Source organism: Dermochelys coriacea, chromosome 10 (genome assembly GCF_009764565.3).
Source record: "Dermochelys coriacea isolate rDerCor1 chromosome 10, rDerCor1.pri.v4, whole genome shotgun sequence".
NCBI lineage: Eukaryota > Metazoa > Chordata > Testudines > Dermochelyidae > Dermochelys > Dermochelys coriacea.
The window spans coordinates 22774509-22801707 of NC_050077.1; the positions used below are offsets into that span (position 1 = coordinate 22774509).

Genomic DNA, 27199 nt, shown 5'->3' on the forward strand with positions numbered 1-27199 from the left:
AATTATTTAGGTTAATCTTTCTATCTACTCAGTGCTCAGTCTAGGAGATACCATCAGAGATGCTTAGTTTTGCAGTTCTCAAACTGTGAATTTGTTTCTCCAGAGGTAACAAGCTTGTTAACAGCAAAAAATGTTTTTAAATAAATAATAGAGAGGTGAGAAATAACAGACCTCAACTGTATTGTCCCTCTGCGAATTTGTGTACAGAGTCAGTCCCTTACTTCTCTCTGAAAGTGCAAAGTTTCAAAAACTTCAATGAATAGAAGATTGTTGGGGGCGGAATAGATCTGGACAAGGAGAAGCAGACTGGAGATAAATGTGAGAAGCAAGGGACATATGCTTGTTTTGTTGAAGAAAAAAATCTGGAATACTTAATGTTGTTTTAGTTAAATAAAACAATTTAAATGTCTGTCTGGTGGTGATCTCCTCCTAATACAGCATGGCAAGAAAATCCTCCAAATATTAATGATTAACCTGTTGAACTGGAGATAGTTCACCTCCCAATAACTTCATAAATATCATCTGCTTCAATTACCCTTGGTAAATGAAATAACCAAGCAATCATTCATTTTCTGATATAGCTGTAAAACTAATCTGAAAAGTTTTTTCAAAATAAATTACTGTATAAAAATGTATACTGTGTACCTTTTTAAAAATGAAACCTACATCTAACTCTGAGTTGTGAAGAATATGTTTTAAGGTTATAACCAACAAGAATGCACTTTTATGTAGAAATCCATGATTAAATAGTCTTCCTGACTTGTGATTTAAATCAAATCCGCCCTGCTACTCATATTAGGTAAATCTGAATTTCCCCTACCTAGATGTCTTGGAAGAAAGTGGGTCAGGCTAAGAGGCCAAAGTTTCACATAGCTGTCATTTATTAGCTGCTGTGGCTCTCTCCTCCCCTCGGGTCTGCAGTTTGTCCTTTCTTTTCTGCTTGTATACATGGGGGCCTAAAGATATCTCTGCTGTATTTCCAAATTATGTCTGCAAAATCAGTTGCATATTGTACTCACTCTTGCCTTAATTGCTGAATACTTATTTTCGCTTCTGCTCTTGTTAGTTCAAGACATGGAGCAGTTGTATGAAATGTGGCTAAAGAGTCAAAAACCAGAAAAAGGAGAAGATACAGCTACTCAAGCAAACAAAGAAAATGGGAAGCAAATTCATATGCCAACTGACTATGCTGAAGTTACAGTAAGTAATGCAGGCTTAGTAATTATCCTAAACTCTGGAATTTTTTTTTTTTTGCACTTAATACTGTGTTCCTTGCTTATACAACACTCACTGAAATCCTTGTATGCAGTGTTGTTGTGGCAATGTCAGTCCCAGGATATTAGAGACACAAGATGGGTTTGGTAGTAATCTTTCATTGGACCAACTTCTGTTGGTGAGAGAGAAGTTTTTGAGCTTACACAGCGCACTCCTTCAGGAAGCTCAAAAACTTGTCTCTCTCACCAACAGAAGTTGGTCCAATGAAGGATATTACCACACCCAACTTGTGTCTCTGAAATGCTTATAGTTAGCTAATGTGGTGTCATGCTGTGGATCAAGCATTAGTGCTGCTCTTCAGAATCTACAGAGCCTGGGGAGGGGGGTCAAAAACCTCAGCTGATGTCTCCGAATAAACAGACTTTAAAATTATTACTGTATATTGGCCTATAATTGTTTCTTTAGCTAATCCGATATTAAACTGTGTTAAGGAGCAGTTCTATGCATGAAGTATTGATTTTTCTTAATTTTTTTAAATGTGTGTAAACCAGGTGGACTTTCATTGCTGGATGTGTGGAAAGAACTGTAATAGTGAGAAACAATGGCAAGGTCACATTTCTTCAGAAAAGCATAAGGAGAAGGTATTTCACACTGAGGATGATCAAAACTGTTGGCAGCATCGGTTTCCAACTGGATATTTTAACATTTGTGATAGGTATGTAGCATTTATATTTGAGATGTCAAAGTTTCTCACTCACAATTGTGGTATAGCAAATATAGGCAGATACTAAATTACTGCAGTTACCTGAGATGGTGAACATTGATTCTTTCTTTTTTTAATGACACCCACTCTATTAGTATGCATTGTTGAAATCTTATGCAAAGCAAACAGTTAAATAGCAATATTTTAACATGAATACCTGAGTGACCAGATATTTAGTGTATTTTAATGTGTGGTGAGAAGGTTTGGCTTTGAGTGCCAGATGTGGAGCTATGTGGAAAGGTTCAAGCCTTTGTGTGTTAAGATGAAACTTTAAATAATAGCATTGGTACATCACAGCTATTGCTATTTTCCTTAATGAATTACCTGTAGAATACAAGAAATATATGCAGTTCCACCCACTATTCTCATGTAACAAAGTATCTTGAAATTATGGGGTGTTCTTTGCAAAGCAGACATTCACTTGTCCCAAAAAATACTGTCACTGGAAGCTATCTATGAAATTCAGGTATGTTTTCGAAGGGCCCTGCACACCAAATTGGCCTGCTGGCTTTCCCAATGCTGGTTAGTATACTCTACTACCCCGTCTTGTATTCCACTCTTGGAGGATGCAGCCTTTTCACCCAAGCCACTTGGCCTCAGGTAGATCAGTTAACATGCTTTAAATCGCTGGAGCCAACCTGGTTGGCTTTGGAGTCTGGGATCCAAGGTTGGAGGTCTACAGGGCAGGCGTTTTCTGTGGAAATATTAAAATCTTCATTTTACTGATAAAGAGAAAAACTGGCTGTCACAGACAGGAATTCTGATGATTTTTTGAAGAAACTGAATTTAATTGATTAATATCTTAAAATGAGTTTTTTGGGCGAGAGTGGATTTGGGCAAAGTGGAGAAATGAGGACTAGAAGGCCAGAGCTTTGTCTCCTGTTGCCCAGTGACTTTTTCCTTACCTGTTTCTTAGAGACTATTAAAGAGGGGAAACTGAACTGGTGCATATTCATTTTAGAGAGAAAATAATCTCTCTTCTAGAGAATTTGTGCTTCTTTAATAAAGGTCTAATTATATGAAAAACATGGTTAGTAGAAAATATTTAAGACTTTTTAAAATTGGATGGCTAATTCATGATGATTTTGTGAAAACTAGAACACACAAATTTTATTTTTTTTAAACAGATATATGGCTGGTACTTGCATTGAAGGAAACAACTGTAAATTTGCACATGGAAATGCTGAGCTCCATGAATGGGAAGAGCGAAGAGATGTTCTAAGAATGAAGCTCAGCAAAGCAAGAAAAGACCACTTGATTGCTCCAAATGATAATGACTTTGGAAAATATAGTTTTTTGTTTAAAGATTTAAACTAATACTAAAATGATGTGTTCATGTTACCTTATGGAAGCATAAAGCAGAAAATCTGACAGTAATCAAAAGCATGTGACAGAAAAGCAGCAGGTTTTCTGCTTATATTGGCGTATATTGTTCCTCCTGAACAGCAAAATATAGTAGATGTAGGGGGATTCAGAAGACCTGTCTCTGCTCTCATGAAACAGAATGGTGAAGTAATAAAATTAAAAAAAAAAATATAAAGTATAACATGCTTATTCGCCTTCTGTTGGACAGAATGTTATGAAAGAGGTGGAGGAGGGAGGGGTTATAATGTGTAGGAAGCCCCCCTAGCGTTGGTCCTTCAGATGAAAACTTTATGGTAAAATTGCAAAACACACTGGGTGTTTTGGGCTAAGAAGAAAATTATGGATGAAAATTCTTTAAATGTTTTAATGGAGAGGATTTGTTTAAACAAAACTTTGCTATTTATCTCTATGTAGGTTGCTAAAGAGGATTTTCTTATTAAAAAGGATTTTAAGCAAAATAACCATTTAACTACGATATATGTTGAATGGGGTATTTTTTCTCTATTTGTATATTTCAATATAATTTACTGAAAAGGATCTTGGGAGAAAATGTATTGATTTTTTTTGAAAATCAAGTAGTTAAAATTCTGTTTCTTGGTCTTTGCTGTTTAAATGATGATTTTGAAAGATTACACTTGTATGTCAGTATTGTGTATTGTATGAGCCAATGTTACCTGTAATAAAGATAACTTTACATAAAGCTACTTTCTGCTTTTAGTTTCTGATTGACTTCTATTTTGCACGAAACAGTTAGTTGCCCATTAGAAAAACCTTTTGAGCAACTGAATCTGAACAAGTATGTTTAGTTTATCTTCAAGTTGTAGCTGATTGCTTAGAATAGTTTGCTTTTGAACTGCTGCTGACAACCCAAAATGGGCCAATGTTAGGAATAGGTTTTCTGCACTGGAGACTGAGTGGTCATTTATACCGCACATTGGACAACACTGATTACGTCAGGAAGTACCTTTAAAAAATAAAGCAGTAAAGCTTGCTTTAGGAGATTATTTTTAAGTGTCCACCCCAGAGGAATGGGACAAAGTGCTATCAAGTTTTGTATTAGAATCGTATAGTTCCCAGCCTCTTGTGTTGGGAACTTTCTCTCCTCCCCCCCACAAGTGAATCGTACTTCACAACCCACTTTGGAGATAGGCCCCCTCCAGCAGTGAAAGACCAAAAGAGTTATACTTCGTTCTGAAATGTCACTTCTGAACAAGGTTACCCTCTGGGGCACAACTATGAAATCTTTCTCATCGCATTTTGTCTTTACTGCATATCTCTTGCCTGCTTCATTCCTGACATTCATTTGTGTTTTCCTTAATCCCGCTCCCCCAAAACCCCCCACTTCCTTTTTAATCTGCTCCTTTATTGGCTGATCTGTTTCCACTGGGAAAGCTTTTAAGAATTATTTCAACTATTTGAATGTGGTTACTGGGATTCAGGCCATAGTTTAGTTCCATACATTTTACATTATGCAAAATCAGCACGTTCAAGTACTTGCACACTACAAACAAGCCTGGATATTGATCTGTCCCTTGTGGTCCATGAAATAAAAGCATAATGGATTCAAATGATACCTTTAAAAATAGAGCATAAGCCCTTGCATGATAAATGCTCTTTACACTGTGTCCATACAGAAATTACAATAGGGTACACAGGTTACATAGAATATTTGGCTTGTCCCTGAACTATCAGTTGTTGAAACTCTAACCTTCATTACACTTGCCTTAATTTGTTTTAATAAACTTCTAAGATTGAAATAGGACTTCTTCTCTACTGGTCCTGTTCTTTCTATTTGGCAAACATATTCCTGCCTCTTTTCTCCTTTCAGTTAACTTACCTGCCACCCACATCAACAAGCTGTTCCCCTGGGGCTCGCTCAGCACATGGGGCTCTCCACCCTTTGTACTCCCCGGCACATATTTCAGGAGAGGAGGGCAGCCTTGTTGCCTGTCTCTCGGGTTTACCTCAAGTGGGACCTGCGCAAGGGTGCTCCCTACCCACCCCAGGCCCTACGGGTCTCTGCATAGGGCTCTTGTCCTGAGCCCCCTTGGCTGTCCCACCTACACACCTTGACCAGGCAGCACAACCTGCAGTTGGTTTGCCTTTGAACCATGCCAAGGGCACATCTGTAAATACTTGAGCTCACTCTCTCTATCTCACCCTCGTGTCCTGACCCGATACTAAGTGGCAGGACATATTGCCACATATTGAGGGTGAGGAACCCCTGTGGGCCAGCCTATATTCCACCTTGGTCCCACAGTCTGCTGGGGATATTAGTTGGCAGCTCCTTCATCAAGTCAAGGTGTGTACATGGCACGGTTCACCCGTTCTCGATTCCTGTCCCTTTTGCAGTGTGAGGGAGACCCTGGCACACGTTTACCTTGAGTGTGCCAGGTTGCAGCCCCTTTTCCAGCTCCTCCTTGACCTCTGTTGCATTTTTAGCTTCATTTCTTCCCCCACCTTCTCGTATATGCACTCCCTATCCGTGGCCTCACAAAGTCATGGGACCGCCTTGTCAACCTATTCCTAGCGATGGCCAAAGTGGCCATCTACAATATCAGGGAGAGGATGTTGACTGAGGGGGTTCTCTGCAACTGTGGGGCCTATTTCTGATCCTCTCTCCACACATCTGGGCAGAGTTCCTTTGGGTGACGTCTGCCAGCTCCCTGACACCTTGGAGGAGCAGTGTCCCCTCCCAGTTCCCTACTTTTGACCCTCTGACCTTCACTCTTGTCAATTTTTCTGTTGTCCCCCATAATTATGAGAGTCCTGGGCTCCATGAATCCTCCCCATAGGCTGGGAAGGGTCCTTTAGCTGTGAAACCCAAAAGGACATCAGTAAGCTGTTATATATTTTTTTTTTATTGTAAGTTACCTTGGATAAGCAAAATCACATGAAACTAAGTTGTTTCAACAAAACCCCTTTACTGTTAAAAGCCTCCAAACTTCCTTAAATAGCATGAGTTCATTTTTTGTGGACAGTACTCAAATGGGTAAATGCTTCATAGAAGGGTGCGGTTCCCTTCTTTTCACCTGTCCTGGATTTATTCAATCTGTTATATACTTACAAGAATGATCAAAAAAGCGGGCTTGAACATTTACCAACCATCTACTATGCTGAGACCAATACAAAAATGGTCTCTGCTTTTCCTGCATTGCTGCTCACAGAGGACTAAATAGTGGCAGTGGAAAAGGATCAGGCACCTGAGCTGGCTGAAGATTCAGAGGACATTCGACTCGGTCCGTGTACCAACGGGTTCACGCTTGGGAAGAGTATCTTCACAACCACAGAGGTCAGATGTTTGGCTTATGTTTAATAACAAAGCAAGAAAACAAGGGTTTGGTAGGAGTTTCATGCCGCGGCAGGGATGCGGGAACAATATAACAGATTTCAGAGTAGCAGCCGTGTTAGTCTGTATTCGCAAAAAAGAAAAGGAGGACTTGTGGCACCTTAGAGACTAACAAATTTATTTGAGCCTAAGCTTTCGTCAGCTACAGCTCACTTCATCGGATACATAAATTTGTTAGTCTCTAAGGTGCCCCAAGTACTCCTTTTCTTTTTTTGGGGAACAATATAGGGGCAGCGCTGAGAGCCATTGAACCAAACTGTAAACCCTGTATATGATGGAACCACTTCAAGCCAGGGGGGTGCTACAGCATTCCCAGCACTCCTACTTCCAGCGCCTACGCGCCACGGGAGCCGGCCGCAAACCCTGTCCACACTTCTCGTGGCGGGTCGGTCGTGTTTTAACCATTGTTAATCGGGAAGGAGGCGTGTGTCGCTGGGGCCGTGGGCGTTGCATAGGCCCCCGGGTTCTGCGGCGACGCACCCCACATCCAACCCCCTGCGCGCTCCTAACGCCTTTTCCCTCCATTTCTATTGACCGAGGAGGCCTCGCTTGGGGCTGGGGGGCCCGTGCGGCTCCCTCCCCCCGGCTCTCTCAGCGGTTCTGTCGCAGCCTCCCAGGCTCTGCGCTTGGCTGCAGGCAGGCCTCAGCCAGGCGCTCCCGCAGCGCGGGGCCGGGCCTGTGTGCGCCTGCTCTGGGGGCCTTGGCTGGCGGAGCCCGGGCCGGGGCGGGCGAGGAGACGTGGCGGCGTTGGGTTCGCTCGTGCGCGGCAGCCGCCACCAGCCTTCCCGCCCCAGGAGCCCCTGACAGGCCGGGGATAGGGAGACGTGTGCGAGCGCGAGCGGCCCGGCCTCGCTCGTCCGCCCCTCCCCGCCCCGGGCTGGGAGGTGATGTCGTTATGCGGAGGCTCCCGCCACTCCGCTGCCCCTCGGCCTCGGCCCCGTGCTGCCCAGATGTCCCGGAGACCCGAGCTGCTGTGCGGAGCTGCTGTCGTGCTGGGCTGCGCCCTCCTGGTCACCCTCAAAGTCACCTGCAGGTAACCGGGCCCGTGAGCTTCCCGGCCGTGGAGATGCCCGAGGGGGCTTCGTGGGGCGGGCCGTGGGCTTCCGGGCACTGGCGTGCACTCCGGGGGCGCTGTGGGCTCCCCTGGGCGCTGGTAGGCACCCCCGGGAGCCTTGCTGGGAGAATATGGGGTTGTTCGAGGGCTCCCTGGGCACTGGCAGGCACCCCGGGGAACCTCTCTAGGAGAGAGTGGGGGGTGCTGAGGACTCCTGTGGGCACATGCACCACACGGGGCCTTAGTATGCAGAGTTGCGAGGCCCAGAGCTGTTCTCAGGGCACTGACCTATACCTCGAGGCCTTAAATGGAATATATTGGGATTTCTAAGCTTCCCTATTAGTACTGGTGTGCACCCAAAGGTACCTAATGGTGGGCCTGGTCATCCCTCAGATCTTGCACTGGAAGGACATTGGCAGGCACCAAGGATTCCCTAATGCAGGGGTTCTCAAACATTTTCATAGCATGCAGCATTCATTGTACCTTAATAAAGAATTGTGTTAGGAACATTCTGCCATAAAGGGGATACCAAGCAGCTGCTTCTCTCCTCTGTACACCAACCTGGCTGCTTTAATGTCATTCTTCTGCTATCCACAGGGACTGAATGCATTCATTTAATCAAAATAAGTTTTAATAGCTCTATCCCATAGCAACTGCTCTCTGAGAATAGATCAATAATCCTTGTGGTCCCATCTTTGACAACGACCAGTACCTCACGCTTGAGAGGAAGGTGTAAAAGCCCCCATGATATTCCGTATTATGCATTACTGTGGAGAGAAAGTTCAATCCAAGCCTGATTAGCGCTAAGTTTATTTAACTACTTTTGACATGTAATGGAGATTTAGATGCAATTACTTTTGCTTCATGTTTCATCTTTGTGGTAACATGTTCCTTGTGTGTGTGCATGTAGCTTTCATCTTGCTGTGTGTGGTTAAAATTTTGTTTGGAAACTCAAAATGCAATCTCAGAACTTGCTTTGTTTTTATTTTTTATGCCCTATAAATATATTTAAAGTTTTGATCTTTCCTTGTATATCTATTTAAATTTATAAACTAATGGCAGGAAGGTAATTCTGTTATGCTGTTACCAGAGAAAGAGAGTGCAAAAAAGTGTTCAAATAATGTAAATGTGACGTCCATTAAAAAAATTACTTGTGTTTAAATTGGTACATGGGAAAGTTGCTGCCGTTACAGCACCAGAATCTGTAGTGTTCTATATGGAGAACAGCACAGAGAGTGGCACTGTAGAGTATTCCTTACATCTCTCCCAACATACTTAAATTTGCCCTGGAGGTCTCAACCTGGACCTCTGATGTTGAGATGGTGGTTCTTCCATGTCTGTTTACTCTCTTGTTTCTTTTCTAAGAAGTTGCCAGTTGGTACTAACTGTGATCATGGTTTTTATGATGATGTTCAGATCAATAGACAGTGGACTGAGACTTCTAACTTCTTTTTTTACTCAGGACAAGAAACAGTCAGATGGTGACTACTTTTGCTTACTGTCTCTGAGGGTTAAAATTGCATGTGGGTAGTATATTTCATGCCCACCACTGTTATCCTGTCTCAGTTTTTTTAAAAAATTCCCCTATTGGTAGGGCCCTATTAAATTCACAGCCCTGAAAAACACGTCATGGACCGTGAAATCTGATCTCCCACCATGAAATCTGGTCTTTTGTGTGCTTTTACCCTATATGATACAGATTTCATGGGGGAGACAGCGTTTCTCAAATTGGGGGTTCTGACTCAAAAGGGAGTTGCAGGGCAGTTACAAGGTTATTTTGGGGGGCTGCCCTTACTTCTGCACTGCCTTCAGAGGTGGGTGACTGGAGAGTGGCGACTGGTGGCTGGGTAGTTAGCTCTGAAGGTGGTACCCCACCACCAGCAGCACAGAAGTAAGGGTGACAATATCATACCATGCAACCCTTACTACTTCATTGCTGCCTTCAGAGCTGGTGGCCAGAGAGTGGTGGCTGAGTGCCCAGCTCTGAAAGCGGAGCCCCAGCAGCAGCAGCGCAGCAGTAAGGGTGGCAATAACATATCATGCCATCCTTACTTCTGTGCTACTGCTGGTGGTGGCGCTGCCTACAGAGCTGGACGGCCAGAGAGTGGCGGCTGCTGACTGAGGGCCCAGCTCTGCAGGCAGCAGTGTAGCAGTAAGGGTGGCAATACTACCATACCATGGCATCCTTACTTCTGTGCTACTGCTGGTGGTGGCACTGCCTTCAGAGCTGGGCAGCCGGAGAGTGGCGGTTGGTTACTGAGGGCTCAGTTCTGCAGGCAGCAGTGCAGAAGCTAGGGTGGCAATACCGTACCATGCCTTTCTTGCTTCTGCACTTCTGCCGGCAGTTGCTCTACCTTCAGAGCTGGGCTCCTGGCCAGCAACTGCCACTCTCTAGCTGCCCAGCTCTGAAGACAGTGCCGCCACCAGCAGCACTGCAGAAGTTAGGGTAGCAGTACCGCAAACCCCTCCCCCGCACAATAACTTTGTGACTCCCCCACAACTCCTTTTTGGGTTAGGACCCCTACAATTACAACACTGTGAAATTTCAGATTTAAATAGCTGAAATCATTACAGTTATGATTTTTAAATTCCTATGACCATGAAATTGACCAAAATGGATCATGAATTTGGTAGGGCCCTACCTATAGGACAGTTTCTCAAGGAAAGGTGCACAGGTGCCTCTTCTGATGCTTGTCATAGTGTAATGGTTCTCAGCCTTGGGGGTCATGATCTCAAGATAGGTCTCAAAGCTACTTTCTAGAGCTACAGGTTGTAAACATTTTTTCACACAACTTAGACTTTCAATTCAAAATAAAAATATTTGTAGCTCTCTGGCTCCAGGGAAAACCATTGTAAATAGCTGTAGAATTTAAATTTACTGTACAGGAAGCTGGCATTGACACCTATATTTAAGTTGTTTATCACCTTTCTTGCACCCTTTACCTTCTTAGAAGCTTTCAGACCTCCATTGTTTGCAGCAGACCTTTGAAGTTCACCAGGCAGATAGCCCTGTGCATACAGAAGTGCCATTTTTGTCCTTTGAAAAGCTGTTAAGCTTTTGTTGAGATATAAACTATTAAAAATAACCATTTATTTTCTCTTGCCAGCTCAGGAAGACTTTGGAAGCATGCCAAAATAATAACTAAAATCAATTATTCTAAGCCTGGCCATCACCACACTGTTGTGAAAATATCAGGGAATGTCTAGAGCTGCTGTAGCAGGGTAGAGAGAAAGAATGAGCTGGGCTTTCCTCTCCCTCTCACAACCTTAGCCCGATACATAGCTCATGTTCCCCTCTTGGGGCACTACAAATAGCAAGAACCCTCCTACCTCCTCCAGGAGTAGGGTAGAAAGAGAGAGCCGAGTGGGCTCCCTCCAACCATCTCTGGACTCAGCATGTGGCTGGGGATGCCACATGGCACAACAGTTTCCCCCAAAACTGTTGGTGTGAAAGGTGGAGGGAGGAGACCTCAGCTAGGCTCCCCTGGAACCAGCACCTGAACACAGCAGTCTATCCCCTTCTGTTGCTGCCAGCTAGAGTACCTAGTCCTGAAGCTCCAGAGGTAGCAATCTGTGCTGCAGCACTGCAGGCACACCTTTCAAATCCTCTTTCTGATGCATGGTGGGGAGATTGTCACAGTTGCACATAAACTTTTTTCTTTTCTTCATTTTAAAAAAATACCCAAGTGCCCCAAACCTAGGAAATCGCATATGAAAAACTACATTAATAGAATGTTATCGAGGATGCAAAATCAAGCATTCAAAAGTTAGGAAATGTCAGATTTTTGGTTGTCTGTGCAATCTTGAATCTGTTCCCCTGTGTTGATGTTTTATGGTACAGTCTTTAATTATATCTTCACATGCTATTTTTGCCACAGGACCTTGTTTCAGTCAGTGCAGCTGTTGGGTGCACAAGGATGAATTAAAGTTGCACAGAAGAGTATAAATCTGGTATTTCCTAATCTTTGAGTGCTTGACTATGCAACTTAAATAATGTTCTTTTAATATATTTTTGTATATATGGCATATATACTTGCTTTAGAGAGTATGCAAGTCATGAGATGTTCAGTACTAATGTAGAAATTGTACTTTAAAATATATTGTACAACAACTATTTATACTGAATCTGAATGCCAACTTTGGTCATATATGGCAAACAAAGATTAAAAATAATGTGTTAAACATAGTGCTGGTTTTTGGACTGAAATAGGACAAAGGATTCTTGGATATGGGGTTGTTGGAGGAAAAAACGTGGGTGATTTTGCCATAGTGGTTCCAGCAACATAGTTCTGATCAGTACAACTCTGCCATGGAGGTGTTAACTGCAAAAGTAGAAGTACCAGCATGGTCCTCCAATGCTGCTGCAGTGGTCATTTGGAAGTTAGGAGAAAGGCAGAGTAAAAAAGAGAGAGACAGTGGTGTCAATCTTTACATATGATTAAAAAAAAAAATTCTTTAGTGTCTAGAGATAAGGGCCACATTGTGCTAGACACTGTACAACATATACTACTCTGAAGAGTTTACAGTCCAAGTTTAGCTTTGATCCTGGAAACGCTTGTGTGCTTAACTTTACTGCCATGAATAGTTCTGTTGAACTCAATGGGAGTACACGTGGCAGTAAATTAAGCATGTGCGTGTATGCAGGATGAAAGTCTTAAGTGTAAGACTATAGATATTAGGTGGATAAAACAGACCTTTAACCAAACAGTTTAAACTGATTTTTATGGGCTGGTGTTTGCGTAACAGTTCATTTAACATTCTTCTGTATACCTCATGCTTATTATAAATGTATAATCTATGGTGGTTCAGGTCCAACCATTCACTTACCCCCTCACATTGGTACTAGCATTTATTGTTATCCTTTTGATACCGAAATGATTGTGGATCCTGGCTCTCCTTTTCCCTCTAGTAGTTTGGAAATGATTAAAATTGAGAGCAAATAGAAGTTATTTTGCTATGTATTCAGAAGCCCATGAGGCGTTAAGTTAGAGAAAATCAATATAAAAGTTGCCAGACCGTAACTTCCTTCACTGATTTTTTTTTTAAATTTACTCGCTCTCTTGTCTCACAGTTTAAAACCTTTCCTGCTCCCCATTTGAAGAGAGCAATCTTATCAGTTAATATATTTCGTAGTAAAGACATCATCTATTTAGATTCTTATATGTGGCCATTAATCTGAATTTTGTAACGTTCTTGTTTAGAATTCCAAAATTTTTGGAATTTTAAAGCCTAAAACTTTCTTTTAAATAAAAACTTAGGGTTCCCATAACTTTAGAATAATTACTGAGGATGATTACTAAATATTAAACTTCAGTAGTGTGTTCAGTACTATACAAATGAGTGAAGAGGCACAGTCCTGCCCAGAAAATTTAGGATCTGTTTCATAAAAGCAGGCAGAACCATTCATACACTTTTGACAAATTAAAGTGAGTGTAGTCTTGAAGTGCTAAAAAAACTTGACATTTTGCAGAGTAATTGTGATCATGAAAAGGGCTTTTTTATGCATGAGTTAGTGTGTTGAGTGCAAAATAATTTTATTCCAGGGTTACTAAAATTGGCCTGGAGAAACAAAGAACAGGTAGGCTTAATTACTAATAGTTGTTTTTCATCATGATATTAGATGTGCATCCCGCCTCAGGTTCTTACTATAGCTTAGGGCAGGGGTGGGCAAACTATGGCCCAGGGCCGCTTCCGGTCCTCTAGATGTTTTAATCTGGCTCTCAAGCTCCCACTGGGGAGTGGGGTTTGGTGTTTGCCCCACTCTGGCTCTCCAGCCAGGGAGTGGGGTAGGAGGCTTGCCCCATTCTGCCTGGCTCCCAGAAGCAGTGGCATATCCCCCCTCTGGCTTCTAAGCGTAGGGGCAGCCAGGGGGCTCTGCATGCTGCCTCTGCCCCAAGCATCACCTGCGCAGCTCCCATTGGCCAGGAACCATGGCCAATGGGAGCTGCAGGGGTGGTGCCTGCGGACAGGGCAGAGTGCAGAGCTGCCTGGCCGTGCCTTTATGTAGGAGCCAGAGAGGCGACATGCTGTTGCTTCTGGGAGCTGCTTGAGGTAAGCGCCGCCCAGCGTCTGCCACCCTTGACCCACTCCTGTGCCCCAACCCCCTACCCCAGCCCTGTACCTCCTCCTGCCATCCGAACCCCTCGGTCCCAGACCGGAGCACCCTTTTGAACCCCAAACCTCTGATCCCCAGCCCCACCCCAGAGCCTGCACCCCCAGCTGGTGCCCTCACCCCCTCCCACACCCTAACCCCCAATTTTGTGAGTATTCATGGCACGCCATACAATTTCCATACTCTGATGTGGCTGTCGGGCCAAAAAGTTTGCCCAACCCTGGCTTAGGGGATACCATGACTTAGGCAAGAAAGACAGCTTTACAGGCCAGATTCCGATCTCATTTATACCAGTGTAAATCTGTAGTAACTCAGTACATTTATTTTGTATTTAAGCCAATGTAAAAGAGAGAGAATCTGATCCTGCGAATTCTTACAATATAGTAAGAACCTAGGCCACAATCCTGCAGATACTTACAAATGTGCTTCACTGTACAACCGTGAGCAGTCTGGGTATATGCACAGTAGTAAAGCTGAGCACATGCAGTTTTTGCAGGATCAGAGCGCTATATGTGAGAGTTTCTGGACAGTAGTTGTGAATGATATTTATTCTATCAGGAAAACAACAAGCTAAAACAGTGTGTTCAGTCCCACTGCTATCTCTTTTGTTATGTCTTTCTTGTGGACAGTTTCCAATAAGAGATTGTATCTTCTACCTGAGTGAGATCTGCTTCCTGTAGGGAACATTCTTCTCTAGGAAAGCTAAAGCAGAAGTTAATATACCCCCAAAATAATAGGAGGACCATGTGTATTTATCACAAATAATCCTGACAGAGTGTTGATGGAAAAGAGAGATTGTTTAAAGGTAGGTGAATCCTGTTTATTTTATCAGATTAACTAAATAAGTTTATGAATAAACAATGGTAAATACTATGAAATTCAGTAACTGAGAGGAGAGCTTTTATTCAGTCATTTAAAATAAGACACTTTAATAGTATTTGCTTAAAAATCTCAATTTAAAATCTCTTTTAAACCCTCACTTCATTTAATGAGTGATCTGTGACATGTAGTTAATTAAAATTGAGGATGGATCCTCAGTTATAAATCAGCATAGCTCTATTGAAGTCAGTAGAACTATTCTGATTTACATCAAATGAAGACCCAGTCCAGAGATCTTAAATTAAAAGTTTTAGCTTGGTCAGCAATACCAAGAATATGGTGTTCAGATATTCAACGTTTAACAGAAGAAGCTATTAATAGACGTCAAGATCCAACAATATGTCAATACTGAAGTAAAATCAATTTCAGTAATAAAGTTAACCTAAGCCTTGTCAGTGTTTATGCAAGACTGCATGTATCAACTGAAACTTTAGGGTTGGTGATGGAATCTTGCAGGGTTTAAGATTTCTTCCTGGCTTTTGGGTTCTTGCTGTTCCCTCCTGTGGGCTGCAGGTACTGCTGCTTTTGCTCTGAGCATCTCTCATTCTGTAATGCATTTCTCTCTCTCTCTCCACCGTGTGTGTTTAGTCCTCTGGTGTGGAGTTAGCTTCTCTGTTCTAAATTGCAACAGATGTGAAGGCAATATTTAACCACTTTCTCAAAGTTAACACATCTCTTAAGAGATTTTGTTCATCACTGGTTTATTGCCTTATGAGCTGGACTCAGTCGCTTCTTTGGCTCATGCCTATGTAATAGGATTCATCAGTTCATGTCAACATTTGTAATGCTGTCTTGATTAAAAATGGCTTTTAAGATCTCTTTGAATACTTAACATTTGTCTTCAGTCCATTTTCTAAATGTCAGTTTAGTTCCAAAAATATTTGGGTACTTGAAGGGCTTTTTTGAATGAGTATAAGCATGTAGGGATAGAATCACAGCTGGTTTACATCAGCATTGCTGTACTGAGTTATTAGTCTACTATTAAAATAGTCTCTCCAAAATGTAGCTTCTTATATGAAACCATCCTTCAGGACCGTTACTGCATCTTCCTAAGTATGGTGAGTTAGTTGCATTAGAACAGCAGTTAATTCCCCTGTTAATATAAATATCTGTGTATTCAAGCAGCTTCCGAAGTTTTCAATAACAAAAGCTATAAGCAGATGTAACATAACATTTTTGGTACTGTGCTTTTAGCTAGAGTATGTCATTTTCTACTTTATAATTCCTTAATACTGTTTTAATGAGGAATGCTTGTTTTTAGAAATGAAAAACTTGCAATCAAAAGAATAACTTACAAATCATCAAGGACAACACAAAGTAGTATAAGTATTACGGGATAAATAGAAAAGGTTTTCCGCGTTAGTTAAAGGTATGAGCTGACAGTGAACTCTAGCATGCTTTTTCTTATCTTTAATATTCTGTTTGTGTGGGTTTTTTTAATTCTTAGAAAAGTAAGGTTTGGTAAATTAATCATTGTTCAATATAAACTTTATTCTAGAATAAATCCCAAATAAGAGAAAGTGTAATGTAAATTTTAAATAGAGATTTGTCAATATAAGAGAAAGGGATGAGATTAGGTTGCTTGGTTGTTTGTTTGAGAGAACAGTTTGCTATGTATTTTTACTCCATTTACAATGGTATTTTGGGTCAAACCCCAGTTCTCTTTAAGGAATTGAATTTGTCCTGGTGGCTGTTACTTTCTTTAAATAAGATTTATGCCCAGACAGTGGCGTGTTGACAGTACCTTCACATTTAAAAGGAGACGTGTCTGTTTTGCCCTGTATGAATTTTGGCCTCTTTTAATGATTAGTTCTGAGTTTGCAATGAAATAAGCTATAGCAAACATTTTACAAAATACAAAGTCGTAATAAGTAAAACATATTAATTACTCCTTCATAATACAATATAGAAGAAAGAAATATCGAACATTTAGAAGACTAGCTAAATGTAGTATTTTTACAGACATAGCTGTTATTTTGCATCACAAAACTTTAACTACAGGTTTCAGAGTAGCAGCCGTGTTAGTCTGTATTCGCAAAAAGAAAAGGAGTACTTGTGGCACCTTAGAGACTAACAAATTTATTAGAGCATAAGCTTTCGTGAGCTACAGCTCACTTCATCGGATGCCTGTGAAGTGAGCTGTAGCTCACGAAAGCTTATGCTCTAATAAATTTGTTAGTCTCTAAGGTGCCACAAGTACTCCTTTTTTTTTTTTGCGAAAACTTTAACTAGTGTCTGTTCTCTTATCACCTAAGGTACAAGAGTTAAAACAGGAGGAGGCCAGGGAAGAATGTCAAATATAAATCTCTTATTCTGGTTATTTCTCATGCTAAAGAGAGATGCTATTCCTCCTTTGAGAATTTAAGGGTTTGTGTGTATTAGGATTCATTTTGTGCTACATTGATTTCGTGATTTGATTATTGATTGTATTCATGCAATAATTTTTCTCAATCTGTTTTTGTGTTAAATTATTAATATCAGTTTATACTGTTGTCAATTCCTTGATTAATTCAACTGATCTTCATGATAACCTCAATTTGATTATTGCATTGTTTAGTGTCCAAACAACCTATAAAGATGAGGCCCACTGACCCACTTCTGAATTAATCCCCATTACCACTACAACATACTGCACAAGAATATGTTTAATAGCGTTTATTTCTTAAACCCTGTTTTATGACATATCATAGGACTAACCCATATAATATAAATTTGCATCAATTTTGAAGATTTTTGTCATTGCATAACCTTTGCTAGGCTTCAGTAAACAAGTGTTTTGGAATGTTTACATATTTTTTTGCTGCTGCATTATGTTGTCTAAGTACTTTCTTTTTCTTTCCCTTAGCCGAGCAAAAGATGTAACAATGGCAGCGAAGGTTCCAGTTAATTTCTTCTCCTCAAGATCCCCAGTCCTTGATCTTTTTCGGGGGCAACTGGACTATGCAGATTACATTCGCCAAGATTCTGAAGTTGTACTGTATTTTTTCTATGCCCCATGGTGTGGACAGTCCATTGCAGCAAGGGAAGAAATTGAACAAGTGGCAAGCAGATTGGCAGACCAGGTAATTCCAGTAAAGATGTTGATTTAAAAAATGGCTTAGTTGGCCTTCATTCATTTCCAAACTCTGCCTTTCTCTGAGCATCCCATGGGAAGTCAGTGGGACCTAGATGCTTATGTTTAGCCTGTCCTCTTAATTTTTAAATTAAATGCAGAAAACCCCTGGTCCCCATTCTCTCACATATGTGTTGTTCCCACCTTTAGGAGAGAAACTGTGTGAATTTCAACTAATAGAATTTTCTCATAATTCTTGTAAAGGGACTGGGGGTTGCCTTTGTGAAGAAGCGGCAACTCCTAACCTCCCAAACACTTGAATTCTACGGGATCCAGAATTCCCTCTATCTTTACACAGCTACCCAGCTTCTGGACACTTCATGCCTACAGCTGTCCTAAAACTCCTATCAGTGGGTTTCATTCCACATTATGGGAAATGAATGCAAATTACTGCAGACTTAGGGCTTTGTCTACACTAGCACTTTTTTTGGCAAAACTTTTGTTGGCTGGGAAAAAAACACCCCACTGACCGACATAAGTTTCACCAACAAAAGCGCTGGTGTGGATAGTGTTATGTTGGCGGGAGACACTCTCTTGCAGACATAGCTACCGCCACTCGTTGGGGGTGGTTTAATTATGTCGGCATAGATCGACTACACAGAAGAGCTTACAGTGACACAGCTGAAGCAGTACAGCTGTGCTGCTGTAAGGTCAGTGGTGAGTTGGAGCCGGTTCACTGGAATTGGTTGTTAAACTTAGAAGCCCTTTTAGAACTGGTTGTTCCATGAGGGACAACCGGTTCTAAAAGGGCTTCTAAATTTAACCGGCCAAAAGTGGTGCCTTAGGCGCCGACTCCATGGGTTTTTCAGCCCTGGAGAACCAAGGGGAAAATTTGATGGGTGCAGAGCACCCACAGGCAGCTCCCCGGCCCCAACTCGCCTCCGCCTCCTCCCCTGAACATGCCGCCCTGCCCTGCTTCTCTGCCCCCCAGGTTTCCTGCAAATCAGCTGTTTGCGCGGGAAGCTGGGGCAGGCTGAGAAGCAGGCCGCGGCTTCCCGCTCAGGTTCAGAGAGGCAGAGGCGGAGCGGAGGTGAGCTGGAGCGAGGAGGGCCGCCCACGTTGCAGCAGGGTAACCTGGGGGGGGGCAGGCGCAGGGGAACCATTCCCTGCCCCAGCTCACCTCCGCCACTTTCGGCCTGAACGGGAAGCCGCCGCTTGCTTCTCAGCCCTCCCAGGCTTCCTGCCAAACAGCTGATTCGCGGGAAGCTGGGGGCAGGGGCAGAGAAGCAGAGCGGGGCGGCGCGGTCGGGGAGGAGGCGGAGCGGAGGTGAGGTGAGCTGTGGCCGGGTTTGGGGTGGGGAGCTGCTGGTGGGTGCTCTGCACCCACCAAATTTTCCCCGTGGGTGCTCTAGCCCCAGAGCACCCAGGGAGTCGGCGCCTAAGGTGCCACTTTTGATGTGATCAGTGGGGGAGTGGCCGCTCCCCCTGCTCCCACCCTAGCTATGTTCCCCCACCCCTAGGAGCCAGAGGGACCTGCCGGATGCTTCCTGGGAGCTGCCCCAGGTAAGCACCTCCGGGACTCTTCACCTCGCCCCCCGACAGGTGCCAGTGGCTCTTAGGAGTGGGGTGGGCACCCACTACGGTGGCCCACAAGACCCTCCTGCCCGGTTCTGGGGGCAGTTAGGGGTCAGTGGAGTGGGGTGGATGGGGCAGGGGTTGCGTCAAGGAACGCGGGGGGGTTGGATGGGTCAGGAGTCCTGGGGGGCGGGTGTGGGCAACGACCCCCTCGTGGGGTGAGGAGGGAACCCGTTAAGATTTTGGCACCTCATCACTGTGTAATGTCTTTAGTGTAGAACTGGTAATGGGCTCAGGTTCTCCTTAATTTTGGGGGGAAGGGTGAGAGCATGCTCTGGACTTTTTCTGAAGGGTTTTAATCATCCATGTGTGACTGAAAGAGTCTCCCAAGTGCATATTTTTCTAGAGGCAACCTCTGTGCCTTCCAGATGGTGGAGAGAGAGTGTGGTTCTTCTATCCCCTAGAGAAGTCACAAAGGAGATTTCATTATGAGAAAGGGATTTTGGACATTTGTTTAATCTTTCAGTATACTAAGCCTTGAAAATTTGAGATCCAAGAGGTGAATTTTTCCTGAAATGAATATCGTATGAAAAGAAAGAGGTGATTAAAATGGAAACATTGTTTAACCTTAACTATAGTGAACAGAAACAGGTAAACATGATGAGGGCCTGGTCAGCTTGACTGAAAACCAGCCAGTAATTGTGTTGGTTATATGCATAACGTCTTCTTTTGTATGCTTCCCTTCCAGTTGAAAGCTGTTTCTTCTACATTTTTTTTTTTTAAGTTTAATTATTATTTTTCTACTCTACTCAGAATGGTCTAGAAATGAGTCACCAATTCTAAATTTACTTAAATATTAATTCCTAAAATCCAGTTCCATCTTACTTTGGATCATTCCCTTTCTGTCTTTCAAACAACAAGAAATAGTTGTTGTTTTTTTTAAAGAGTATATTTCACCGTTTGGAAACTTCAGTTGGTACTCCTCTGAATCTTTGAGCAATACAGTGCTTATTTTGTTCATTGCTGAGCTCTTTGCTGTGCACTGTGAGATACTGCACATGAAATTGTGAGCAGAGTATACAGAAGAAGAAGCAGAAACCTGCATTCTTTAGAAGAGCTCAGTCCACAGTCTTTTTAACATAGGTTTGCATTATATGGTGGTGGGAGGCAGAGAGAGAACTTCTGCCAGGCAGGAGGTGCTCCAGAGTATGTATTTATAAAAGTCTTGTTGAGGGTCTTTTAACACTTATTGCTGCTCCTGTTCCTATCCCTTAACAGTGAGGCATTCATTGTTTGTGCAATTTCAGCTCTATTTTTATGTTTTGTCTTTGTATTATTTAAAAAAAATTAGAGAGGTGAAATCATATAACAATCAGTTGCTACACTGTATGTGTTTCAGAGGGTATATTCCCAATCAGTGGGTGGGGACTTACAGATGCAATTCCAGTTAGTTGCATAAATGTCTATACATTGTTTGGACAGTAGTCCATTGCATGTTCATTTTATACAGCAGCTGTGTATAGCACCTGTGTTAATCTGTGCAGTTATTGGATTTGCCTTTTTTTAGAGAGTCAGGTTGTTTGACCCAGTTATAGAAGTAAAAAACTAGAGGATAGCATTTTTCAGAAAAGAAATAGAAAGTCACATACCACATCTATCTTGGATTTTGGTAATTATGTTTGAAATTTTTATTTGATACAGTTAATTATTATGATTATTAATCATATTTATTGCAGTAGTGCATAAAGACCTATCAATGACGTAACGTACAAACACTGTGTGAACAGTTGTTTCCCTGAAGAGCTTACAGTCTAACTTAGAAGAGGTATAACAACAGAGAGAACATGAGATGGCAGCAAATGTTATCAGTTCCTTGATTTTTTTTTTTTTTTTTTTTAAATTTTGCTTATAGATTTAGTTAGGAAAGGATAAGATAAATGGAAAGAAAAGTGAAGAGAGAGATTGAAGGGAAAGGTGGAGGGGAATAGAAAAGAGGGGAAATTGTGGAGTGAACCTGAGATGAAAAGGTTTTGGAGGGCAGGAGAGGAAGAGGCTTTCAGCAAAGAGCCAGTCAGCACAGGCTAGAGAAAGTCATGGTGATGTGTTTTGTACCTTTTGTCTGTTCTGCAGGTGCTGTTTGTGGCAGTTAACTGCTGGTGGAACCAGGGGAAATGCAGGAAACAGAAACATTTCTTTTATTTTCCTGTGATATATTTGTACCATCGGAGGTAAGAGTTTCACAAATGTGATTTATCTGCATTTTAGACTGCTGGTAGACAGAACTTCATAAAAATATCAAGGATGCGGTTTGTAATACATTGGTGTGTCAGAGGGGCTGTGAGCTGAAGTTCATCCCTGTGCAGAGACCCAGCAGAAAACCTGTGAACTACTTACACCCCCACAGGGCCTGAATGGGAGTTAAGTGACTCATAGACCTTGTGCTGCCCTTTGCTCAAACTGAATTTCATCTTTTGTGAATAGTCACTTAGGCTAAAGCCTGTCCATTGTTTTGTCCTTAGGCAAAATTCCCATTGACTTCAATGGGAGGTTTGCCTCAGATGAGGATTCAAGAATTTGGACCTATATCATTTTGTTTTATTTTTAATATTTCCTGTTTGCTTTGCGGGTGGGTAGCATCATTTGGTCTCTATTCAGGAAAGCACCCCTACTGAGGACAGCACTTATGTGCTTAAGTCCCACTGAAGTCAGTGGGATTTAAGCATGTACTTAATTAAGCAGGTGCTTAGGTCTTTTTCTGAACTGGGGCCTCTACCAGGGTTATGCTGTGAAAGTTTGGTATCCTTAGTGTCCCTTTACATCTTTTCTTTTTTGATTTTTGTCTGAACTTGAAAATAAGGCACTGAGCACATTGCCTGACACTAGTCTCAGTGGAGGCAGGTGTTGTGCAGTCTCCCACATATATTTCTACCTGTGCGCCTTAGTCCTGCACTGTGGCTCCCCGTCTTTTCCAGTCCAGCATTTCTCCCTTGAGTAGTCACCTAATCATGTAAACTGTACAACATTGTTTTATTTGCGCATGTTTACTAATGCTTCAATTCTCAACTCATTTTATGTAGATGATGGGAGAATGCTGAAATTTGCTGACAAGCCCTGAATTTCAGCTGATTACATACACAGGTTGCACTGATATAGCTTAAAATGGTATAAGAACTGATTTAGTTAAATCAGTGCAAACTCTGAAATCGACAAACATCATCGATTTATCTTGAGTCTCTGTAAATTTATCAGTACAAACTACATTAATATAAGCCAGGTTTAAATTGATGTGAGGGTCCACGTAGAAAGTTGCACCAAAATAATAAAAAGTTTCAGTTACAACTGATTTAGTTATTTCCGTTTGTTTGTATTTACCAGCCCTCAGATAGTTACATGTTAAGCTCTAAAGCATATTTTCTCCCCAGTATGATTTGTATTAGTGTGGTCTTTGTACTTAGGAGGGTGCAAAATTAATTAGTGTAGCAGATTTTTGCTTAGACTCTTCATTTTATGTATAAATGTGTGTTTAAAAATAAAATTCCCAAACAAACAACACACACCACTTTATAGGTCATTATAGGCTAGTGTGCTTGAATTGCTTATGCTGTGTGGATGGACTCCTCTCCCTCTCCCAAGGTGTTGAACTTCTAAAATTGTATGTTGTGCATGCAGAGTAATATTTTTCCATCAATTTTCTGACCTATGCTTTACATAGCAATGTTCCTGTGTATTGATATAATGCATGTTGCTAATAATCCAAAGAGCTGTAATAATACTAGTTGACATGACCCAGTGGACTGCCTCTGGAACAATTCAGTCTGTATGAATACATGGTATCTTTTACTGCAGAGTAATATTTTTCTTATAATGTTATATATATTGCATATAATTATGTGCAAAACTACATCAAGGTTCTAAGTGACTCCCACAGAGGGAGTGCAACTGGGAGAGTTAAGACTACACTTTATGCTTTTAATTTGATTTTATGTACTACACCTAACTTTCTTTTGATTGATTTATTTCATTGTTCAGTGTGGTGTTAAATCTAATCAGATGGCAGTTAACATAGTGCCACTTGTGAAAGCCTACTTCATTCTTGGATCATTTGTATGATGGAGTAGCAGTATTTGCACCTATCTAGTTTAATTCTTTGTTGTTTTCTTTTTTAATCCTCAAGGATTTTTTAAATCTATATTTTTTTGCAGTCGTGTGTGTCTGTTGAGGTATATTGACAAAGCAGAATGGCCTATTGCTCCACATGCTGATTAGGCCATTTTGTAATTTTTGCCTATCTTTTATCAACTTTTTTTTTTAATAAAACTCGTAGATTATCTTAATTCCAAGATCCTTACTATCATACACAATCATAGGCTCTTTATCAGAGTCTGTTATTTCAGTAGGTAAATTCTGAATGAGTCTCACTTCTAGTCCCTTAACAATGATACTCTATCAGCTACAGAAGTTTACTCTTAATCAGCACTAGGAACATCCTCTGTTCTCTAGGGACTGAGCATGGTGTCTGTGTATTACTCCCAGCCATGGACTCCATTGTTAATTTAGTGTTTGCAGTTTAACCTTCAACTTAATGTATTATTATTTTTTTGGTACTAGTTTTGGACCAATTGAATACAAAGGCCCTATGAGTGCTGTTTATATTGAAAAGTTTGTTCGCCGGGTGATGACACCACTACTCTACATCTCGTCTCGATCAAAATTACTAGATTTCCTCTCATATTATGAGGTACTTGTCTCTCTTGTCTAGTTTTACCATTTGTGGTTCTGAAAGGGTTTGATTTGTTTCAGGATTAAATCTGACCTTCTCCAAATCGGTAGATTTTTTCAGGGTCTCAGAAACCTGCAGTGCATCTCAAGTGTTCTTTAAGTATAACACGTGAAATAACAGACCAATAATACCAGTTCCTAATACACTGACTACATATTTCCTGCATTATATGAATTTCAGTGTTTCCCTAGTTTATGATTATTAATTTATATTACAGTAGTGTCTAGAGACCACAATTAAGAATGTGATTCCTCTGTATGAGGTGGTGTTGTATAGTCTTTGCCTCAAAGAGTTTACAGTTTAAGCTTGGATTACAGTCAAAGGATGAATAATAGAATTAATGTTTAAAATAGAAGTCAAAGTAAGATTATAAATTTCTAATAAATGAGAATATCAGTCAAGTAAAAACTCACATTAAATCAAATAAATAACTGGCTTCTAGAGACAAATTCTTCACTAACTTGATAACCTATATTTGTTTATAGTATAACTTCACACTTTTAGTCCACATCAGGGGGTGTTGCATTGTGTTTGACTAGCTTTCAGGTTCTGGTGTGTACTTACACTGTGGCAATGCCCAAAATGTGGTAGGTTGCTTTCCAAACACACATTAAAACATGGTCCCTGCTTTGAAGAGTGTGCAATCTAAAAAGACATACAATTGAAGGCCAGGGAAAAGAGATACTACATGCAAGCAAAGTTGTCTGGGTGATGATTTGCACATGTCATTTTAGTTGCATTTTTTTTTGTCTGTATATGGAAAGATTGTGGGAGAGACAAGAGGATTGATAATTAGAGCATGGATTTGATGTACATAGGAATAGGAGGAATGATTGACAACAGGGAAGTCTAAGTGTGGGGAGGAAAAGGAAAATGGAGATGGGAAAATAATGAGTGGGGTAGTTTTGATGGGGTGGGGAGCATGGTGGCCAGAAAGTAAGGTCGTAATGCGAAGGGGGTTTTGTTAAAAGCAAGAGCAAAAAACAGTCAACAAAATGTGAAATTTGACTAGTTCAAATTTGAGGTTTCCAATGAAGTCAGGAGGTGGTGGGGTGAGAAGTCCCTGCTGATGCTATTGTTACTCCTCTGAAGAATTCTGGAGTACCTCTGACTAATGTGGAGCCCCTATATGTTTGTTGTATGTACTGCTGCAAAATGGGAGCTGCTGAGCCCCCTCTTTATTGTAGCTGCCACCCTACTCTCTCTCGCTCCCAGCAGGATGCAGGCCTTGACTAATAAAAGGCTCCTTGTCCCTGCTGTCCATCGTTGTTTCAGCAGACGCTTGGGGTGTGGCTTAATCTTTTGGCCATGCTGCCCGTCTTCCCTCACTACCAGCCCACCGTTATGGTCCGTGGATTACAGTAAAAGTTAGGACTACATTCTCTTCTCAGTCCATAGTGGAATGTTATAGGGAAGTTTTGCACAGAGATCAATGGTGCCATGTGGCTTTTATGTAGTAAGTAAACTTTTAGTTATTATTATTTCTATTTGTTCAATTCCTTATTGTCACATGTGGTGCCATTCAGTGGAAAATTTATATTCCCCTTTTAGGATTATGGCTATTTCTGCCCTTTGATTATCTTCTTTCCCCATGCTCCTTTTTTTTTTCCCCCCCCCAGTTTCTTTCCCTTTTTCTTCGTGTGTTTCCTCTGGCCTTCCCTCTGTATTTTATTCTCTGCAGCAACGTTTTCCATACTATTTGGGTTTTGCTCCCACAGATGGTCAACAATGAAATGTTTAATGTGGACAGTAACATTTCATTGAGTTTTAGCACTTGTCTCGATGAAATCAATGGTTGATAGGGATTCACAACCCTCATCCTCATTTCTTCAAGTAGTCCATTGATTGAGGTGGACATCATAGCATCTGTTACACTTGATTCATGTTTGGAAGATTTTCTTCACAACTATGAGGGCAAGAGTGTTTTTTGGGTTTTTTTTTTTTAATTAAATCTTAGGTTATCAATATGCCACTGGTTTCAAGTTTCAGATTTCAGTACCATCAATAAGGATCAAATCCAGTCAGAATTCCTTTAATGACATAAAGTAGTCTCTTAACAATTGAATGCCTTATCCCTTATTCAGGCCAGACTCTAACTGAAGTTAATAAAAGATTGTCCTACGTAGTAAATATGAGAACAGCCCCGAAGAGTACTTGGAAGACCATGACATCAGTGTATATTGTATATACAATATGGGTTAGAGGGAGGAGAAAATAATGTGGACTAGTACTTTAAACAAGCCGATCTCCAAAATGACAAGTTTTGAAAAGTGAGACCTCTTGTGCATAATTTCTTTGATATGGCTCTTTACTATGCCATTATGTACAACCGAATAACATACCTTCCAAGATGTGATGGTGTACTCTGGTTGGGTCTTGCTGTCTCTGAAAACAGTTCTCAAAGCAGAAAGGTAAAAGAGAAACAATGATGCATGGAAGTGAGTGTGTGCGCGTGTGTGTGTATTCTGGGAAAGATAGTTTTGCCGGAGTCACTTACATCTACAAAAGGAATTAAATTTAGAGTTCAACCTAACCCTCTTTCCTTAACTCACTCTGTTGTACTTAGGCCTTTCAGGGAAGTGCCAGAAGGTTGGACAAAGCTATATATATTGTCTGTTCAGTGTTGCAATACTTCTTTCTCTAGATGCTATGGGGTGAGTTTGTGATTGCATGAGGATTGTTTTGTTGTTTTTTTTGGCTGAATTTCCTTGTTTTATTAATTTAAATCCAACTTTTTATACATTTAATTTATTGTAGTCATGTGGTTTAACACAGTGGCTCTCAATCTTTACAGACTACTGTACCCCTTCTAGGAGTCTGATTTGTCTCACATACCCCCAAGTGTCATCTCATTTAAAAACTACTTGCTTACAAAATCAGACATAAAAATACAAAAGTGTCACAGTACACTATTACTGAAAAATTGCTTACTTTCTCATTTTACCGTGTAATTATAAAATAAATCCACTGGAATATAAATATAGTACTTACATTTCAGCATATAGTATATAGAGCAGTATAAACAAGTCATTGTCTGTATGAAAATTTAGTTTGT

The 27199-nt window shown here is 41.3% G+C and overlaps 2 protein-coding genes and 1 long non-coding RNA gene across 11 annotated transcripts in view; 2 read left to right on the forward strand and 1 right to left on the reverse strand.

Moving 5' to 3' along the window:
* The window catches only part of ZC3H7A (zinc finger CCCH-type containing 7A), a 46016-nt gene extending 41969 nt beyond the window's left edge, over positions 1-4047 (forward strand). For 6 of the 7 annotated variants that reach the window (XM_038417834.2, XM_038417837.1, XM_038417840.1 and 3 more), the window contains 3 exons: positions 1067-1200; positions 1767-1930; positions 3106-4047. In XM_038417834.2, the coding sequence (XP_038273762.1) occupies positions 1067-1200; positions 1767-1930; positions 3106-3295 (488 nt within the window). In that variant the 3' untranslated portion in view covers positions 3296-4047. Of the gene's footprint in view, positions 1-1066; positions 1201-1766; positions 1931-3105 lie in introns of those variants that run through there. The other variant, XR_006274503.1, reaches the window with a different exon arrangement.
* A 3053-nt stretch (positions 4048-7100) lies between these two features.
* The window catches only part of TXNDC11 (thioredoxin domain containing 11), a 104461-nt gene continuing 84362 nt past the window's right edge, over positions 7101-27199 (forward strand). The window contains exons 1-4 of one of the 3 annotated variants that reach the window (XM_038418453.2): positions 7101-7725; positions 17583-17799; positions 21495-21592; positions 23973-24102. In XM_038418453.2, the coding sequence (XP_038274381.1) occupies positions 7580-7725; positions 17583-17799; positions 21495-21592; positions 23973-24102 (591 nt within the window). In that variant the 5' untranslated portion in view covers positions 7101-7579. Of the gene's footprint in view, positions 7726-17582; positions 17800-21494; positions 21593-23972; positions 24103-27199 lie in introns of those variants that run through there. The other 2 variants (XR_006274690.1, XM_043493675.1) reach the window with 2 other exon arrangements.
* LOC122456062 overlaps positions 14728-27199 on the reverse strand; it is a 90609-nt gene continuing 78137 nt past the window's right edge. Inside the window, exon 4 of the long non-coding RNA XR_006274692.1 lies at positions 14728-15349. This is a non-coding gene — a long non-coding RNA (uncharacterized LOC122456062). The remainder of the gene's footprint in view (positions 15350-27199) is intronic.